Source organism: Ictalurus punctatus, chromosome 19 (assembly GCF_001660625.3).
Source record: "Ictalurus punctatus breed USDA103 chromosome 19, Coco_2.0, whole genome shotgun sequence".
NCBI classification, from domain to species: domain Eukaryota; kingdom Metazoa; phylum Chordata; class Actinopteri; order Siluriformes; family Ictaluridae; genus Ictalurus; species Ictalurus punctatus.
The window spans coordinates 10,215,473-10,231,014 of NC_030434.2; the positions used below are offsets into that span (position 1 = coordinate 10,215,473).

General features: G+C 42.9%; 1 protein-coding gene across 4 annotated transcripts in view; it reads right to left on the minus strand.

The window, feature by feature from the left end:
* Positions 1–356: 356 nt before the first annotated feature.
* vezt (vezatin, adherens junctions transmembrane protein) overlaps positions 357–15,542 on the minus strand; it is a 28,410-nt gene continuing 13,224 nt past the window's right edge. For 2 of the 4 annotated variants that reach the window (XM_053688203.1, XM_053688201.1), the window contains exons 3-12: positions 14,367–14,456; positions 13,796–13,980; positions 13,403–13,687; positions 10,737–10,876; positions 10,451–10,596; positions 9,292–9,620; positions 8,928–9,121; positions 6,539–6,636; positions 4,152–4,356; positions 357–2,545 (exon numbers count right to left, since the gene is read on the minus strand). In XM_053688203.1, the coding sequence (XP_053544178.1) occupies positions 1,980–2,545; positions 4,152–4,356; positions 6,539–6,636; positions 8,928–9,121; positions 9,292–9,620; positions 10,451–10,596; positions 10,737–10,876; positions 13,403–13,687; positions 13,796–13,980; positions 14,367–14,456 (2,238 nt within the window). In that variant the 3' untranslated portion in view covers positions 357–1,979. Of the gene's footprint in view, positions 2,546–4,151; positions 4,357–6,538; positions 6,637–8,927; positions 9,122–9,291; positions 9,621–10,450; positions 10,597–10,736; positions 10,889–13,402; positions 13,688–13,795; positions 13,981–14,366; positions 14,457–15,542 lie in introns of all 4 variants that reach the window. The other 2 variants (XM_053688202.1, XM_053688200.1) reach the window with 1 other exon arrangement.

Genomic DNA, 15,542 nt, shown 5'->3' on the forward strand with positions numbered 1-15,542 from the left:
AAAAAAACAAAAAACAAAACAAAACAAAAAAAAAAACATGAACCTTCTGCAGATTTCGTACGGCGTATGTAAACTACGGCAGTTCAGAAAGTGGTGTGGTAGATGCACAGACATGGCCTGTATTACAGAGAGGTAGTGATGTGGTCGCTGCTGAAGCCTACGCTCCGATTCCTCCACACACACACACACACACACACACACACACACAGGCTCCTGTTACAATCATATGAAACATTCAAATGAGCGCAGACTCACTCACGCCATCATGTTGTGTGCTGTAGATCAGTCATATAACGGGGGAAGCTCCTTCCCTGCAACAGACCCCCGGCATACAAAACAGACCTACGCACGACACACTCGCTCAGCACAGCTTTATTTTATGAACAGAAATTATTCAACTACTCAAATATTACGCATGTTATAGCAATGTGTACTAAATTAATTTCGCTAGTAATTCATTTTTAAAAAAAAAAAAAACTTTACACTCACAAAATATTAAAATTGTCATTAGATTGAAGTTGACGTTATTTAGAAGCGCACTTGTTTTGAAGTTACTGAGGTTTGGATTTAACCCATTCGATTCAAGTGGCCAGGCAAACGGGCTAATACCTGACGATACGCAGTTCTTCAATCAGCCAATCATGTTGCAGCAGGGCAATGCATAAAAATCACTCAGATACAGGTCAAGAGCTTCTGCTAGTGTACGTCAGAACGGAGAAAAATGTGATCTCTGTGGCTTTGACCGTGGCAGATGGGCTGGGTTGAGTATCTCCTGAGAGTTTCACACACAACCGTCTCTAGAGTTTGCACAAAAAGGTGAGCATCAGCATTCTTTTGGGGGGGGTGTTGATGAGAGAGGTCAGAGGACAATGCCCGGAGTGCTTAAAGCTGACAGGAAGGCTATGATCACTCGAATAATCACTCTTTAACCGTGGTGAGCAGAAAAGCATCTCACTCCGAACCTTGAAAAGGGATGCGCTACAACAGCACAAGACTACATGGGGTTCTCCTTCCTGTCGGCCAAGATCAGCGAGTATAAAAACTCGATAATAAATATAATATGCATCGTTATGCTATGAAGCAGCCACGTTGCCTAACGCTACCTGGAGCCTATAGAAGATTTCATAAGATTTGCATAATAGAAGCAAACATCAGACACCAATCATGTCTTGGCTGATCAGCTCCATTTCTGGTAAAGGGAAGTCACGTGGGAAGTCAAGTGGGAAGTCACGTGGGAACCCCCCCCCTCTCTCCCTCCTTTTATCATCCTTCAAAGAGATTAAAGCTGAACAAATTTCTCAAAGCTAGTGCCTGGCTTCTTATAAGGTCTATTACAACAACACCACACACACACACTGATGCACAGCACACAAACTCGAGTAGTAAATTATAAATATAAATTAAATTGAGTGTGTGTGTGTGAATTTTCTTATAGATTAGCGGTGCTCATAGCGGGGTCTGTGAAGCACATTATATTTATTTAAGGTGTGCTTATATTAGTCGACTTTTTTGACTTGTCATTTGAAGCAAATGGGTATAATGCAAACCTTAAGAACACAAAAGCATGCAGGCTTGTGAACAATGCCAGCTTGAACATGTTTTCAGTGGGTGAGATGTTCAGGATTAGAAACCTACCTATAGCCGATTAAGCAGCCGATATATTACTGTACACATTGAAATAATAAGCCTAATATTTGAATAATAAGCCTAATATTTGATGTTGAACTGCGTGTCTGTATTTGCCAGATTGTACCTGAGGCGTTATGCGAGAAAACGGGGATGGGTAGACTGAGTGACAGTAGACGGAGTGTAAACAAGAACACACATGGAGGCACATAAAGGACGGCCATCTCACGGAAAACTCTCTCGCGCACCGGTTATATGTGCTGCGCTCCTGACCTCAAGCTTAATAAATAAATCTAGGGCAGATGGGAATAAATAACCTGTATATATTCTAAAACAGTTCAGCCTGCTGTCCTTCACTTCTCTGCTGTCTGCATTCCCTCTGGCTGGGATGTCACTTCCACTTCCTTTTCCCCTTCCTCCTCCTCTTCCTCATCCGAGTCCCCGTAGGTGCATTCCTGCAGGTGTGTGAAAGTGTGAGAGCGAGCGGCCACCTGGGCAGCCAGGGCCGAGCCGATGCTAAGCGCTTCAGAGCCATGCAGTTCTGTAAGTCTGTCAATCACTGAGAGGGTGGGGACTTTTGGAGCGAGGGGGTGTGATCCATCCGGACCCGCCTCCTCGTCTATCAGCCCATCCGATTGGAAGAGCCGTGTCCCTTCTTCCTCTCCTCTCGGGCCTTGTGTTTCCGCGACGCTTTCGGAATCGCCGCAACAGAATTCGGTCACGGCCGTGTCCGTCTCTCCGTCTTGCGTCCTGTCTCTCGCAGTCTCTCTTCCTCCCTCCTCGAACTCCTCCCCCTCTCCTCCTGAAAGCTGCTGGGAGACGTGGTTGCTTGTAGACGCTGCAAGGTCTGTGCAGCCCGCACCCGCTGAGGATTCTGGGTAATGATCGGATGTCTCGGTGGGAACCTGAGCCAACGCGGCTGAAACAGAAAGACAGCGAGTGATTAAGTCGCTGAACGATTAGATCTACATATTACAGCTCCTCGGCAATGAACCCCCGAGCTGAGTCACTCGCTGTCTTCAAACAAAAGCCTGACGACCTACCTCTTCACCGAGCACTTAAATGTGCACTAATGTACTAACTCCTCTCTAAAAAGGGTTTTAGTTTGATGGTATTCTTATACCCTGAGCTGTATATCCTGTAGAGCACTTCTGTAAAACGCACTGGATAAGAGTCTTCCAAATGCTGTAAATGTAAATAAATAAATAAATCAATCTAGTAGGCTAATGTAGCAGAGAAAACTGGCTAGCTAACATAGCTTATTAACCCTTTGAGTAAAGCACCCTAGCTTTTTTGACAGCAAAGTTTTTTTTGTTTTTTTACACGTGAAATTACGTCCGTGTTTGGAAAGCTATTAGACATGTTTGTATTCATTAGACTATTTCCACATACACTGTGTGGCTATGACACTATACTATTTTGTCTTCCATCATCTAGTTACTAGGAACTACATCTAGGAACTATTTCACAATAGTTTACCAAAGGTGAACTGGAATTGTATTTGGTTGTCGTTATTACAATAAGAGCAGTTGAAATACAAGCTTATAATGTTCTCAGCAGTTTTACCACACACCTAAACGCATATCCTTCGTCTGGCTTTGCCAGCAATGCTCTTTGAGTGTAGCGCAACAACGACCAGTCTTGGCTATCAGTCTAATGGAGCATCAAATGCGAGTTCTCTCTGGCCCCAATCCAATCTCTACCATTGTTCTTGAAGAAAATCTTGAATACTATCCTACCATCACGACCCACTGACTATATACCAAGTCTATAGCCTATACTCTGTCAAACTAGAGACAAGAATTTGACCCGGTGTCCGATTTATTCGACGACCTTTAGTCTAACGCAGTCTAATGTTTAAAGTGAACGCGTACAGGAAGTCTGATGTACATCGTGTCTTCACGCATGGACTTTGTCACCGTACTTTATAGGCTCTACATGAAATCATACGAGTTCAAGAGTTTGGAGACGCGGGCTACGCATAACGATAAACTCACTTCATCAACAGAGCCAACTGAACGTTTCTATTCCAGGCCAGTTAAGGATGATGACATTTTTAGATACGTGTTTGCAGCTAGAAAAATGCTGTTCTCTGCTTTTCATTCCATTCCTCAAACCGGTTCAGAGCCCTGGCTATAAATAACACGGGTTCTAAAAAAAAAGACAGAAAGAAAGAAATTAAGGAAGGACAAATGGCTGAATTGCATTTGGAATTGTTTCCTCATTTTCACCAGGATGGTGCTCATCGCGGCTAAAATGCTGAGTCATGGCTGAATTACTAACCACTAAAACTGAGGACTTTTTAGTCACCAGTCTTCAGGTGCTGCCTCGGTCATGCGAGAGAGACGTGAACTGCATAGCGTTAGCACGACCATACAAAACGTTCAAAGGGATGCTTCGAATAAAACATGTTCTCAGACCTCATGAGTTTCATTATATTTGCATGCTATCCTGAATGTCGTCTATAGACAACTGTTCTATTTGACAGCACGGAGAGGGTGAGAAGGTGTGAGAGAGACGGACACCTTTGTCGCTGAACAGAAGCAGCTTGCGCTTGTCTCGCTCTCCTTCCGACGTTCGGATCCCCAGGACGGATTTAAGCTCAAGTAAAACTCTGCGTGACTCCTCCCTCTCGCGCCGATGACGCTCCCGTTCCCATGGCGACAGCAAGTCTGCAGCCCCACGCCACTCTGAGTCCGAGTCCGAGTCCGAGACGTAGGCCTCCAGTTCCTGTTCACGCACACATCAACAATCTTACAGCAGACGCCCTCTAGTGTACATTTCACACTATTACACACTAGCCTATATATTTTATTTCTACAACTCATTCTATCCCTATAAAATATTTGCACGATAATTCTGGACATCGATGAAAGCAACACAGGATGAGTGCCAGCAGACCTACTTTCTCAGATGGATGTTAGCATGACACATGGTCAAGAGATCGTGTTTCATTCATGACATGCCATTCAGAAATACATACAGAGGACTTCCTGGATTTTCCTGAAGGACTCTGCAAACACACAGTGATAATGTTGTAGCCTACCTGCGAAATTTTGTTATAATCCCTCGTTTATTCTGCTTACAGAATAGAAGTGATACTCTTCCAAGCATCATTTTGCGTTTGCCAGAAGTATTTCGCGATTTGCTGGATACACGTGCAACGATTCGTAGCAGCAAGCGGAAACACAAGCGACAACATTTGCTTGTAAAATCACACAGCTGTCTATAGAGAAAGACGGCACTTTTTATTATTGATTTATTCTTATTATTTTTTTTTAAAGGTGGAAGGATTTCGATCCAGACAGACACAAAATAATTACTTACTAGCCGCAATGGATATAAAACGTCAACACACCCCTGTTAAAATGGCAGGTTTTTGTGATGTAAAACGTTAAATCGAGAGAAATCAGGTCAAAACCTGACCCCCCCCCCCCCCCCCCCCCCCACACACACACACACACACACACACACTTTAAGTGTGAAATTACAACGTATAAATATTGAGTGAGAAACAAAATCAGAAACATTTCGGAAAATAGGAAACAATGTCCTTTAAAAAAAAAAAAAAAAAAAAAAAAAAGTGACACTAATCTGGGTGCTAGAGTGGGCACACGCTTTTATAATTGGGCGAAGTGGCTGATCAGAATGAACCAATCGGATTCAACCTCATGTTCAAAAGTAATTATCATACAGCCGTCATCGAGGAAATTATTCCGATTAACCCCAAATAACAATCAGCTGCGATCTTTTCAATTTGTGTAATGATCTGATGAGACCGATTCCTGAAAGCTAGAACAATTCCATCATTCCACAAGGTATGTTTGATGAGGACGGGTTCCCTTCAGAGTCTGGTTCCTCTCAAGGTTTCTTCCTCATATCATATCATCTTAGGGAGTTTTTCTCAATAGCGATAAATTCACACACTTAAAATATGTATCCTGTGTATACGTATATGTTTCTGTAAAGCTGATTTGTGAGTGTTAAAAGCGCTATACAAATAAAATTGAATGTTTGGTGCAAACAACAACAACAACAAAAAGAAAGCACATCACCAAAAGTACACCATACCCACGATGAAGCATGGTGGTGGCGGCATCATGCTTTAGGGCTGCTTTTCTTCATCCACAACTGGGGCTTTTATCAAAGCGGAGGGAATCATGAATAGCTATAAATACCAGTGCAAACCCTTCAGGTGTCTGCTAGTAAGCTGAAGAGGAAAAAGGAATTTCACCCTTCAGCGAATCAAAGCAGATATCCAAATCAACAAAGCAATGGCTTAACCGAAATGATCAACGTTTTTGAATGATCTAGCCGCTAGATCCTAGCCTAGTGAGAGTCCGGATCTGAATCTAGCTAAAAATCTGTGGGGTGATCTGAAGCGGGCTGTGCACAAGAGCCACCCTTGCAATTTGATGGATCTAGAAATGTTTTTATCAAGAAAGAGTGGGAAAATATTGCCACGCCAAGACGTGCCACGCTGACAGACTCTTACCCAATAAGACTGAGCGGTGTAAAGAAGTGAAAAGGTGCTTCAACAGAGTGTTAGTTTAGGGGCGCGCATACTTGTGCAACCAGGTTATTGTCAGTTTTTTTACTTTTCGGAATTTTCCCCTAAAACGTTTGATTGTTTTTCAACAATTTTTTTTTTTTATACACTGTAATTTCATATTGAGGGTGGAAAAAGTTCTGACTCGATTGATCATGGTTTAACTGATCTAGTTTCTTAGACAAACGGGAATTTTGTGGAGGTATCGTGTGCCAGTGAACTCAACTGAGAGTCAATGTTTACAGGTAAATCTTTGCAATTTATATACAGCACGTACGTAGATGAATATATATGTAGAACATCTGAACGAAGTCATTTCCGCTCTCTTTCTCGGTCTCTTAGAGCCGAACATGCACACTGTACCTGTTCCTCTGGGACGGGGTCTGTGTCATCGATGTGCGAGATGGGGGCAGGAGGAGGTGGGGCAGGACCAGCTGCTTCCTCTGGACTATCTGCACTTCCTGTTGAACACACACACACAAACACTGTCACATGCCGTACAACTGCATGAGAGCAAGTTTCTGTCCAAGGAGTAAGCTGTTTGTTAGCAACCATAATAAAAGCCCACTAAATTCTAGTGCACATCGATAAAAGTCCACTAAATTCTAGTGCGCATCGATAAAACTCCACGAAATTCTAGTGCGCATCGATAAAAGCCCACTAAATTCTAGTGCGCATCGATAAAAGCCCACTAAATTCTAGTGCGCATCGATAAAAGTCCACTAAATTCTAGTGCGCATCGATAAAAGCCCACTAAATTCTAGTGCGCATCGATAAAAGCCCACTAAATTCTAGTGCGCATCGATAAAAGCCCACTAAATTCTAGTGCGCATCGATAAAAGCCCACTAAATTCTAGTGCGCATCGATAAAAGTCCACTAAATTCTAGTGCGCATCGATAAAAGTCCACGAAATTCTAGTGCGCATCGATAAAAGTCCACGAAATTCTAGCGCGCATCGATAAAAGCCCACTAAATTCTAGTGCGCATCGATAAAAGCCCACTAAATTCTAGTGCGCATCGATAAAAGTCCACTAAATTCTAGTGCGCATCGATAAAAGTCCACGAAATTCTAGTGCGCATCGATAAAAGTCCACGAAATTCTAGCGCGCATCGATAAAAGCCCACTAAATTCTAGTGTACATCGCACTAAATACTAGCATGCATCGATAAAAGCCCACGAAATTCAAGTGTTAACTTCATCTATGTATGGAGAATTGTGGGACACACTGTACATATATAATCTTGTAGTAGAGCTGTACGAGTCTCAGCCAAAAATGGCTAATGAACTAATACACGCTGGTGACTGCCGATGAATGTTATTCAGCTAACAGTCACTAGACGAAGTAGGCTTGCCTCACAATAACCACGATGTGATACTGTTATGGACTGTTTATTTATTTATTATTTTGAGTCTTCTTCTTGAATCCAAATCAATCAGCCATTACCACACAGCCCTCTCTAATAGTCCAGGAAATATCGCATCTTTATATCTCTTTACGTCCCGATCCATCTTGCACTGTGTACTGTATTCCTAGACTACTACGCACTATGTACATGACTACGTGGTACCTGCAAGCTCATCAAAGTCCCAATGATATACAGTGTGTTTTGTGACAATATCTTATACATAGTCAAATTCATCTAGTATTTCCTATTATAACATTAGTGTAAACCAAATAGAAGATGAAACTTCGGAAACCTTTTGTTTTTCCTAATTTAAGTTTGAAGTAGTCTTCAATTGGCAGATCGTTTTCCTCACTTTGCGCATTTATTTCTAGAAAGACACAAAAATGATCTGCCAATAGAATAATAACCTCGAAATAGCTTTAATCATCTTATATTTGGTTGATTGTAATCTTACAACAAGAAACACTAGATAGATTTGACTAGGTTCGAGATATTTTCCCTACGCAAGATGCCGGTTTTTGCAGTGTAAATGTGACGTGAGCATATTCCCATATTATTCCCATTAGAAGAACAGTATTCTCATCTAATATTACATATATAGTAAGAGTAAAGTAACTGTTTAACGACTCAGAGTTAAAGTGAAATGCACCTGGTGAGGATTTAATAGTGAAACTGCGCACGCCGGTATTCAGAGCTCAGAAGTAATTACGGCAGTGAGTACTATTCGGAACGTTATGCAAGGATTACGCACGTGGGAGTCGCGTAAAATAGACGCCTGAATCGGTCATGCGGGAATCTGAACTTGAGCACATCGCCGCTGCTCGAGAAGCCGTCTTAACTCCAGCGCTGACAGCTGACCACAGCGAGTACATCATGCTAAAATGTATGTTTTGGCACGAAATGCCATTTTGTGTTTCAATATTTAATACATAAATATGCTGGTATTAATTAACTAATAGTATCGTCCCTTTTAACTTTCACAGAGAACCTCAGAAGAGTCAGAGGAGGACTTCAGAGACTTCTTCATTAGGGATATTTGATCATTTCAAAGACAGCAGTTTTATGGATGAAGTTATGAATGAACTTAAAGCGAGCTGTATGTGTAGACGAGTGCCTAGTCGGCGTATCCTTGACACCATGGGCAAGTTTTCTTTACAGGACAGCCCATTGAATCAATAAAAACACTGCCATATTAAAAAAATGGCAAAAAAAAAAAAACCTATTACTGAATAAGCGTAACTTTCTCGGTCCTTGCATAGTTTACGTCCTAAATGAGAAAGGTGAGAACGTACAAAAGCTCAGAACCACTGTTTTGAGTCTGGGGCTGAGAGTTTGACCTCTGACCTGGGCAGTGGGTGACCCTGCGCAGCATGCGCTCCACCTGAGCGGTCATGTCCTCCCAGCAGCAGGAGCAAGCCTGCATGTGAGGCTGCAGGAGGTGCAGGCGCTCACGGAGCTCCTGGTAACCTGCACATGTCACCTCCTCCGACTCCTTAGCAACCATCAGCTTCTCCAGCTCATCTTCCAGAATGATCATCCTGGAGCGGGAGAAAGACAGCGAACGGATGACCATCACATCCAATCAGCAGTTCAATTTATAGTACAGCTGTGATCATTTCCTTATCTTGGTACACCAGCATGCAAGTGTTCAGAAAACAGTCAAAATAGTTGTGTGTGTGTGCGTGCGTGCGTGTGAGTTTGCTCGTACTCGCTGAGCAGGGCTCTGAGGTGGAGCTGAAGGCTGCGGATTGATGTGTGCAGCGAGTTGAGCTCTCTGCATTTCTGTCGCACCTGACTCGCTCGGCCCGTATTCTGCGACTGCTGCTGCATCTCAAAGTATCGATGGAATTCATAGCTGCGCTGCAGGTCACCAAGGCAACAGGCCAGGGAGGGATGAAGGGAGGCAGTGACCGTGGCCACGCTGTTGTACGCAAGAAGGCGGGGCTTGGACTCTTGCTCCGCCCTCCCGGAGGACAGCATCAGAGCCAATCGGCGGAAAAACTCCGAGCTCTGGCCCACCCACAACTGAAAGAGCAACTGAGAAAGAGATGCGCGATTAAAAACACCACCACTTTACACAAATCTGAAAACATGCCTAAAACATTTCTTTTAGTTAAGTTATTCATGTGATTATTCAGTTCGCATCCAAAAATCAGAGTGCGCTGCTAAGAACTGTGGTTCCATATAGCCTGGATATCTGGACAGCTAAAATCAACTGGACACCTTCTTGCGCGTGTTCACATGCAAGCCAAGACCACAACAAAATCATGAAGTGACACATATACTGTTCCCTGTATATCCTTCCCTGAACACTGGAACCACCGAGTCAGTGCTGGTTCAGATTAACAAGGAACCCTGGAAGTGATCTAGGGCTCACAGCACCATATGTAATTAGCATTCTCCGTCACTGCTCCTAACCTCCAAGGGCAGTGAGAATCACCTGGATAAGTTATGCCACAAAGTCATGAGGATCTGCCTGGAAAGGTGTTCAGAGATGACCACCACACTCACGCCACTGGGAGGCGTGATGTTAACCTGTAGCACCTGGAGAAGGGCCACGGTGATATGCCTAGTCGGAAGCAATGCAGGCTTTCTTGAGTGGCACACTTTTAAATAAAAGCCACCTAGAATGGCATTTTATATTAAGGGCCAGGCATCCAGGCCACCCGTAGGCAATGGTGATGACGTCCACCACCCAGTTGGCCAGTCTCTGTTCAGACAAGCGGAGCCTTTCATACCTTTCCATCATAACAGCGGAAAACCTTGGGCAGAAACCCTAGGTTTAACCACAATGTCATTTAGAGTGTCCTTCCCATATAAATCAATCAAGTCATGAGAGAATATGCAAACCAGCCAGTTTTACTCACTTTGAGGGCGGGTAAGCTGTAGTCATTGGTCAGCTCCTGTGCCTGCTCATCAGAGATATTCTCTGCCCCCAGGCCCAGGCCTAACTCTCGGATCGGCACGGTCGACACGTAGTTGGTGACGTTGTCGATCTCGGAGTTGAGTGGAAATGTTACACGATGTTAAGGATTCAATACAATACTAAAAGTCACACTAAACGTCAAATCGTGCCATTTATTACTATAGAGGGAAAAAAAAAAAAAGAATATTAGGGCACACAGAATAACGCTGTTGTGGTTTGAGGAGGATATGATTTAAGCATGATGCAGGTGGCGATGCGGGAGGCACGGAACGCGCAGCGGAGGCTCTGGTAGGCTGCTTTCCTCAAACCAATCAACTGCTGGCTGCGTAGATGCCCCACCCTGTTAAAGGGACAGGCCGCACTCACCCTGTCGAGTAAACTTGACAAGTGAAATGTGATCCAACTGTGCAGACGTCCGAGAACCATCAGGGCAAACATACATTTACATACACTACAAAATCAATCAATCAATCAATCAATCAATCAATCAATCATCACACCCTACACACACACACTATAGTCAAATAACACACATGCATCATACATAAACACCCGCTCCATATTTTTTTCTAATTCAGGTGTTGTCAAACTTTTAACTGCAAAATAAATTCTACCCTCTTACCACAGTATTTTATGAACATAATCCAGCTATTAAAATTTCAGGCTGTTTACAATAATATTTCGGTTATTTATTAGCTTTAAATTTATTACAGCTTTAAAATCCTGAACTTAATCACAACACATTACGTCCACGTTGATATTATTTATCCATGTTGATATTATGTATAGGCCATTCAAACAACTATAAGAACTCCATAATAGATATAATAACTTCACAGCACCGTTACAAAACAATAAAAATCATGGGACGCCTGGGGGAACCCAAACCCCACTTTGAGAACCACTGGCCTTGTTCATTCGATTAATATAGCGTCATAAAGACTATAAAATGACACGCCTTTCCATTGGGGAAAATTTCAGAATAAAACTATCACATCGCAGACACATTCAGACAGACCAGCACACACACACACACACACACGACAAAATGGGCAGTAAAGGACAGTAGCATCCATCTCACACACCAAACAGCCATGCGACAAAACACACACCGCGTGACGACCGTTAATGAACTCCACAAAGCAAGGAAATATATGAACACAACAAATCAAACAACAGTGTTAGGATTTCCTCTTGAGTTTTTTTGATCCAGAGCTCCAATCAGAATCGGTTACTATTTAAAGAACAAAGGCGAGCGACTTGATTAGGTTAAAGAGGGTCTAGATTTAATGGATCACTGGGGTCGTGTCTGGGAAGTGGCCAATAAGAGTCACTTAAAATATTAGGAATTCTAAAGACGAGTATAAAATGTTTAAATACCACAGCTGACTTTTAAACAACGAGTATTTCTGCTGCCGTGGATAAATGATCGCTCTTGGCCCTGTTCCATTTGCAAACAGATTTGGGAAACAAACGTATTCTAGTATCCTGCAATCATAAATATCGGGAGAACAGACGACGACAAGGTTCGTTTCGTTTCAGCATCATCAAATTGTCTATGATAACTAGTGGAATTCGATTTTTCTGAGCAGCATGTTAATGACCACAACAACAGGCTGTCACTCCAAGAAAGTCTTGGACAGATTTCAGAAAGGGGACAACGCAGGACCATCACTGAGGAATATGTTTATATTATTTGCACGACTCACAATAACGCCGTATAAGACCAAAAGTATGTGGACGCCCGATCATCACACCCATATCTGGTTCTTCTACAAACTGCTGCCAGAATGTTAGAAGCACACAATTGTATAGGATGTCTCTGTGTACTGTAGCATTACAAGCTCCCTTCACTGGAACTAAGAGGACCAAACCTGTCCCAGCATGACAATGCTCCTGTGCACAAAGCGAGCTCCATGTCCTGCACAGAGCCCTGACCTCAACCCCACTGAACACCTTTGGGATGAACTGGAACACTGACTGCACTCCAGACCTCCTCAGTACCTGACCTCACTAATGCTGTTGTGGATGCGTGGACACAGATCCCAACAAAACCTTGTGGAAAGCCTTTGCAGAAGATTGGAGGTAATATTAAGAGCAAAAGGGGGTAAATCTGGAATGGAATGTTGAACAAGCACATATGAGTGTGAAGGTCAGGTGTCCACAAACTTTTGGCCATATAGTGTATATCAGCAGTGCAAATAACAGTTCCGGGGTGTTCCGTTTCCACTGATGGATGAGGTACAGGACAGCTGACAAACGTGATATACATGTATATGTGTGCGTGTATGTGTGTATATATATATATATATATATATATATATATATATATATATATATACACACACATACATACACACACACATATGCACATGTATATTAGGTTTATCTGATAAAATATTGATCTACAGGGTACATGCAACCAATAAACTGGAAAAGACAGTGAACACTTTTTGCACTTTTTCCAAACACACACACACACACACACACACACACACCCCCCCCCAATAAAACATGTCCACTAATATAACGTCTATATTATATGTTGAATCTTAAAATTATGTCAAATAATTAAATTATGCAGCTAATAGAAAGAGCAACAGGTTCACAAACCCAGATGGCAAAAAAGTTAACAGCAACAGGACATAAGATGATACATGGTGTTTGTTTTTGTGAATTTTCAGGACCAAGCTGACCAGACTATCTAGAAAAGCCAGCAAAAAGGGATATCCTAACCAAATGTTAAAAATGTAAAAGCTGTATGCTCAAAATAAATAAATAAATAAAATAAACGATTTAGGGTTAGGTTTAAAAACGTCTCATCACGTCTGTATAATCCAATGTCCTGAACTGGTGTGTGCGTGTGTGGTGGAAGGAGTGGGAGGACACCTACAGGGTGAATCCCCGCGAGATGACTTCGGTCTCCTGGATGAGACGGAGCGATTTGCGTGCCAGGCTGGTGAGAGCTCGACTGTTGATCACTAAACTCTCCAGCTGGACGGCTTGAGCCTGAACCTGCTGCTGCACTGCCGCCTTGTGCCACAGATGAATGCCGTGACGCGCACACAAGACACACAGCGCACAAACACACAGCCATAGCAGGCCCCGCCCATCTTCATGACAAGAACACCAAACCGCCAGCAGGATGGCCAACAGTCCGACCAGTACAGAGACGTCCCTGTGAGAAAACACACACGGACACATAAAGAGATAAGAAGCTTACAGAATTTCCCCCGAGACAGTTCGGGCAGTGTGTGTGCGCGTGCGTGTGTGTGTGTGTGTATACCATATGGATGGAGTGGAGAGGTAGCGGGGTGCAGGCAGGGCTGAGGTGGCGCTCGGGCAGGGAGTACTTGTGGAGCCCAGAGAGAGAGCACTGGGGTCTAACAGCTCAATAAGCTCCACGTCCTCCTGCAACAGCACGTCCTGAGACAGCACACAGCGCAGGGAGTACTGTCGGAACGCAGCGTCCTGCCAGGACACAACACACACACAGTGTCAGAATGTACCAATATCCTCAAAAACAAAGGCTGTACAGCAACAGATGAAATGTCTGTCGCAATCAGCTCAGTCTGCTGCAGCGCAATGGCCATTTTTTTTAATAAAGTGCCACAAATAGTTTGTGTCAAAACTCAAAAGACTAAATAACAGCCTGGAAATGAAACTACATGAGTTTAAAAACAAAGTGTAGAATCATCCTTTGCTACTTTAAGGAGCTCATAGTGCTATTAGTTAACTGCAGGAGACTCCTAATAGCTGCTCAGAACTAGAGGTTTCTGGGTTTCTTCCTTTTTTTGTAGTCGTGAGATAATACGAGTGCGTGTGAAGCTGAAAGAAAAATCACCAGGTCTTCTTACCAGCTGCTGTTCCAGCCGCAGGGGGGCGTCGCTCTGACGAAACGGACTCAGGGCGCGCAGGATCTCAGCCAGCCTCCAAATACCACCTGTCTGTAACCACAGAATCCCATTATTAATCCACTTATTATTAACGTTTAGAATTTGAATTCATAACGAGACGTCGCACGTGTAAAGAGAGCGTTTTATACATTCGTATACAATAGAATTACTTTCGAACTCGCCTTACATTTCATATCATGAGTCATGAAGCATTATACAGTACGCCTATATCAAGGTGATTTTATTACGTGTAATCTGGCCAGGAGATAAAAGCTATTACTGAATTACATGTGAGTCACAGGATATGACATCATTTGTTCAGACACACAGCACCGGCAAGGTCCATGTTGATAAATCATGGTTAAACCCTGATACGGACTAATCACCGATTCCAGTCGAGGCTGTATTCACTCCATCACATCTACTGACTTTTTTTATTATTTATTTATTTTTTTATAAACACACTTCTGTCAGAGAATAAAATCTACTGAGGTTCGGCTTTTGTAACTGATTTCATAACTTCAATATTCTGACTCGATCTCAGACACGGGATGTTTTAATACATCGTGGTTCTGGTTTGATAAATCATTTTTCAAATGTCAGTTTAATGCAAATATACTGCAAGGCACTGTGTCACATATCACTATGTGTAGCGGTTTAACTTTAACGTGCTTTTCTTGTCAACATACAGTACCGAACTAACTCGGATTTCTGTTTCACACGCATTCTTGGGACACTTGTGCCCTGATCCGCGTGTGTGTGTGTGTGTGTGTGTGTGTGTTTGAGTGAGAGAGAGAGTTCACTGTTCCTCAGTGTGAATGCAAAGGCTGAATAAGGGCAATGAATGCTTTTTATTTAGAGGTATTTGTCAGTGTTTAGTATTCCGCTAGCATTTCTGTAGGGCATTCTGACTGCTTTGTGTGTTCAAGACAGCGAGTAAAGAATGAAAAGTTTGTGTGTGTGTAAAAAGAACACACTATGAACACTTGCTGGCTAGGCAGTAAGTTGTGTAATACAGTGTTATATGTCATACAAAGCAATCATTGCATTGACCAACTGACACACTGACTGATACACACACACACATGTCATGATGGTCACCAATATATTGCATACACGAGAGGTCTTATGGATTTG